The following is a 5059-nucleotide window of genomic DNA, read 5'->3' as shown; positions in this document are numbered from 1 at the left end:
TGGATAGAAGAAGAAATAGATATGGAGGAGAAAAATTGGAAAAGAACTAGATCTTAGAAGATCTTATGTGAGCATAATCACATGCTCAAGGGTTATATGGGAATTTTAATTGCTCCCTAATAAGAAAAGGAATTCTCACAATTAATAGGTAGGTTTAGGGTTTTAAGGATCCACACACAACACAACATTCTCAAGCAATTAACACACAATCTCTACAATGCATGAGTATGAGGAACTATATGCATGCAATTTTTGAGAAACAGAAAAGTTTTTGTTGGCCCAAAATTTTGCATTTCAAAGATTAAACCAATGCACAAAAAGTTGGGTTGTTACAAACCTTCCCCCCTTAAAATGAATCTCGTCCTCGAGATTCGGTGGCTAAGAACTGAAGAGTGCGGGGAAGTCCTTTCGGAGCTGATCTTCTCTTTCCCAAGTGGCTTCCTCCTCGGAGTGATTAGTCCACTGAACCTTGCAAAATTTTATCTTCCTTCTACGGGTGAGACGGACAGCCTCTTCTAGGATCCGAAGGGGTACTTCTCGATAGGTCAAGTCGGTGTTGAGGTCGAGGGTGCGATAATCGATGTTCTTGAATGTCTCAGGCTTGTCAGGCACTTGGAGGCACCGTCGAAGAAGAGAGATGTGGAACACATCATGAAAATCCGCTAATTCAGCAGGCAGTTCAAGTTGATAGGACACTTCACCTCGACGAGCGAGAACCTTGAAGGGCCCAATATATCTTGGGGCAAGCTTCCCTTTGACGTGAAATCTCTGCATTCCCTTGAGTGGAGTGACGCGAAGGTAGGCATGATCACCAACATTGAATGTCAGCTCGTGACGCTTGGAGTCAGCATAACTCTTCTGGCGGGATTGAGCGGCTTTGAGGCGATCACGGATTAGTTGAACTTGCTCTTCAGCTTCGCGAAGATGGTCAGGTCCAAAGACTTGACTATCTCCAGTCTCAGACCAGTTAAGAGGGGTTCGACAACGGCGACCATAAAGGGCTTCAAAGGGGGCCATCTGCAGACTAGCTTGGTAGCTATTGTTGTAAGAAAATTCCGCGAAGGGTAGACAATCTTCCCATTTTGCTCCGTAGGCGAGGACACAAGCACGAAGCATATCTTCAAGAATCTGATTTACTCTTTCGGTTTGGCCACCGGTCTGCGGGTGATAAGCAGTGCTGAAAGATAACTTGGTTCCCAAGGTTTCATGCAGGCTCTTCCAGAATTTTGACGTGAACTGTGTACCACGATCGGAAACTATTCGCTTGGGAACCCCATGGAGACTCACTATCCGGGACATATATAGATCCGCCAGCTGGGTTCCGGGGTAAGTGGTCTTGACTGGAATGAAATGAGCGACCTTAGTGAGTCGATCAACAATGACCCAAATGGAGTCATGGCCACGTTGAGACTTAGGCAGTCCTGTAATGAAATCCATTCCAACTTCTTCCCATTTCCACTCAGGGACTTTGAGGGGTTGGAGTAGTCCAGCTGGTCGCTGATGTTCAGCCTTCACTTTCTGGCACACATCGCAGCGAGCAATGAAAAAGGCGATCTCGCGCTTCATACCGTGCCACCAGAATTGTTTCTTCAGGTCTTGGTACATTTTGGTTCCTCCGGGGTGGATTGAGTATGGGGTGTCGTGAGCTTCCTTCATGATGAGTTGCTTCAGGTCTTCAACATTAGGTACACACAGGCGTCCCTTGTACCACAAAACTCCTTTGGCGTCGACCTCAAAACCAGGAACTTCTTCCCTATTCATCCTACGCTTGATTCCTTCAATACTCTCATGACCCACTTGAGCTTCTTTGATTTGATCGAATAAAGTAGGCTTCAATTCAAGATTTGCCAGGAAACCATGGCTAACAAGTTCGAGGCCGAACTCTTCAAGTTCTTCATACAACTTGGGTTGAGCAATTTTTATCAGGGCGTTCAAGGAACAGGGCTCTCGACTAAGGGCATCAGCTACCACATTAGCTTTACCAGGATGATAATGAATGCCGAGGTCGTAATCCTTGATAAGCTCCATCCATCTGCTCTGCCTCATGTTCAGCTCCCGCTGGGTGAAGATGTACTTCAAACTCTTGTGGTCGGTGTAGATTTCGCAACGATTTCCCACTAGGTAGTGGCGCCAAGTCTTCAGGGCGTGAACTACAGCGGCAAGTTCTAAGTCATGCGTGGGGTAATTCATCTCGTGCGGTCGAAGTTGTCTTGACAAATAAGCTATCACCTTTCCTTCTTGCATCAGCACACTTCCCAATCCAAGCTTTGATGCATCACAGTACACATCAAAATCCTTGGTAATATCGGGCATGGTCAGAACGGGGGCTGTGACTAACCTCTTCTTGAGTTCCTGAAAACTGGCCTCACATTTGTCGGTCCACTCGAACTTCTTATCCTTCTTCAATAGCTGCGTTAACGGCCTCGCAATGCTGGAGAATCCCTCAACAAACTTGCGGTAATAACCCGCCAATCCTAAAAAGGCGCGAACTTCGGTCTGATTGGTAGGGGCTTTCTTCTCCATGATGGACTGAATTTTGGACGGGTCGACAGACACTCCTCCGGCCGATATGACATGACCTAAAAATCCTACCTCTTTCAGCCAAAATTCACACTTACTAAACTTGGCGTAAAGCTTATGGTCTCTGAGCGTTCCCAAAACAATCCGCAGATGTTCAACATGCTCTTCCTCACTCTTGGAGTAGATCAGAATATCGTCGATGAAAACCACAACGAACTTGTCGAGGTACTTCATGAACACCTTGTTCATGAGGTTCATGAAATAGGCAGGGGCATTGGTCAGTCCGAAAGATATCACGGTATATTCAAAAAGTCCATACCGTGTGGTGAAGGCAGTCTTGGGAATGTCTGACTCTCGAACCTTGAGTTGATGATAACCAGTTCGGAGATCTATTTTTGAGAAAACTCGGGCGCCATTCATCTGGTCGAACAGATCTTCAATCTTCGGGAGGGGGTATTTGTTTTTGATGGTAACGTCATTCAGTTTCTGGTAATCCACGCACAGGCGGATGGTACCGTCCCGCTTATCCACAAAGATAACGGGAGATCCCCAGGGGGATGCACTCGGGCGAATCAAACCTTTCCTCAACATATCATTCAACTGCTTCTTCAGCTCAACTAATTCTTGGGGGTTCATCCGGTAAGGTCGCTGAGCGATGGGGGCGGTTCCGGGGACTAGTTCGATGATAAACTCGATATCCCGATCAGGGGGCATACCGGGTAGCTCATCGGGGAAAACTTCAGGATACTCACAAGCTATGGGTACTTCATGTAGGGCTGGACTGGCGACACTCTTCTTGCATAAGACCTTCGACGAAGGTATGGTCGCCACATGCTCAACTATTTCTCCGTCCTCAGCAGTCAATGTTATGGCTCGGCGAACACAATCTATGTGACCCTTATACTTCACCATCCAATTCATCCCAAGGATAACTTCTAAGCCTTGCTCTCCTAATACGATCAAATCAGCGTGGAAACGCTTCCCCTGAATATCTATAGGAATATCCTTGCAGGATAGGTCCGTTTTGGTGGAGGATCCCGGAATTTGGACTAACATAGGACGTTGCATGATCGTAGGTCTCAAACCACTCTTCCTAGCAAACGGCTTGGTAACAAAAGAGTGGGATGCTCCGGAATCAAACAAGACAGTGGCGGGTATTGAGTTGACAGGGAACGTACCCAGGACAATATCCGGAGCTTCCTGAGCTTGTTCAGCATTGACGTGGTTGAGGTGTCCCCTAGCTGGTCCAGCTGGCTTCTTCTGATTCAGGTTCCTTCCAGTAGCAGTGCGAGCTTGCCCTGGATTAGGCTTGGGCGCATTGGGGCGCTGTCCAGAAGTAGCTCGGTTGGGGCACTCCTTGGAGAAATGACCCGGTTGACCACAGGTATAGCATCCAGTGGTGGCGGGGCGGACAGTGTTGTTCTGGCGGTTGAAATTGGGATTGTAGTTGCTTCCTCCAGAACGCTGAGGGTTGTAGTTGCGATTGGGGTTGTTGGGGCGAGGGGGTGGTGCCCTCTGCTGCTGGGGCGCCGGCCTTGGAGGGGGAAAACTGCGGGGTCGCTGAGTGCTGGAGCTGCCTTGCTGCATCATCGCCTTGCGCTTGCGGTTCTCAAATGCACTCTTGCGCTTGCTCTCCACCATGATAGAGGCATCAACCAGCGACTCAAGGTCTGGGTATGGAACGGCCACCAAGATGCTCTGCATTTCATCATGTAGACCATTCAAGAAGCGATCTTTCTTCTTCTCTTCAGTGTCGGTGTCTTCTGGAGCATAACGGGACAGAGTGGTGAATTTGTCCATGTAGTCCACCACAGACATGCTCCCCTGCTTCAAATTCATGAACTTATCCTTCATGAGCTTGATCAGTCCTGAAGGGATGTGGGTCTTGCGGAACTTGGTCTTGAATTCTTCCCAGCCGATGACGTGTCCTTCAGCTTGAATAGCCTTGACATTTTCCCACCAAGCGCGGGCAGGTCCGGAGAGGTAATGAGTGGCAAACAGAACCTTCTCATCATTGCCGACTCCGGCAACCTCCAAGTTGTTCTCAATGGTGCGAAGCCAATCATCGGCGTCGAGGGGTTCAGTGCACTTGGAGAAGACAGGTGGGTTGGTGCTTTGAAAATCCTTCAGCTTGGAGCGGGGGTCTCCATTTCCATCCCCGCCATTATTGTTGTTGGCGTTACCAGTAGCAAGCTGAGTGAGGTGCTGAAGAGTAGCAAGATTTGCCTGACGCTCCGCACGGGCTGCCTCACGGTCTTCCATCATCATACGCAGGAGTTGAGCCATGGTAGGGTCGGGAGGTGGAGGTGGAGGGGGGTCTCGGTTTGCCCCGCTGTGGTCTCCTCTACGGGTTTCCACCATCCTGAAGAAGGGTGGATTCAGATTTACAAAAAGGAACAAGTAGATGGGCAGCCACTTAAAAGGGGAGGGATTGCAAATAAAAACGGAAATTCAAAAACGGGCGCAACAAATGCAAAGTAAGCAAACGATAGCATAGCATAGCAGGGGTGCTGATGGCACAATGTAGCATACATCATCA

The 5059-nt window shown here is 48.5% G+C and overlaps 1 protein-coding gene across 1 annotated transcript; it reads right to left on the bottom strand.

Moving 5' to 3' along the window:
- Window positions 1-1286: 1286 nt before the first annotated feature.
- Window positions 1287-4806, bottom strand: LOC139837968 (uncharacterized). The gene is made up of 2 exons (XM_071827301.1): window positions 1709-4806; window positions 1287-1509 (listed from the first exon to the last, which is right to left on the bottom strand). Exons 1-2 carry the CDS (start codon window positions 4804-4806, stop codon window positions 1287-1289), a joined length of 3321 nt encoding a protein of 1106 aa, XP_071683402.1.
- Between the last annotated feature and the right edge of the window lie 253 nt (window positions 4807-5059).

Source organism: Lolium perenne, chromosome 3, assembly GCF_019359855.2.
Source record: "Lolium perenne isolate Kyuss_39 chromosome 3, Kyuss_2.0, whole genome shotgun sequence".
In the NCBI taxonomy this organism is placed as follows: domain Eukaryota; kingdom Viridiplantae; phylum Streptophyta; class Magnoliopsida; order Poales; family Poaceae; genus Lolium; species Lolium perenne.
The sequence above is the reverse complement of the archived record's forward strand: the minus strand, read 5'-3'. Positions and strand labels throughout refer to the sequence as shown.

Excerpts from the sequence above, each read along its gene's own strand:
- LOC139837968 (XM_071827301.1), bottom strand. The coding sequence starts at position 4,806 with ATGGCTCAACTCCTGCGTATGATGATGGAAGACCGTGAGGCAGCCCGT. Across the intron at positions 1,510-1,708 it reads GACGCCAAAGGAGTTTTGTG|GCTGAACATCAGCGACCAGC; the intron begins GTACAAGGGACG and ends CAGAAAGTGAAG.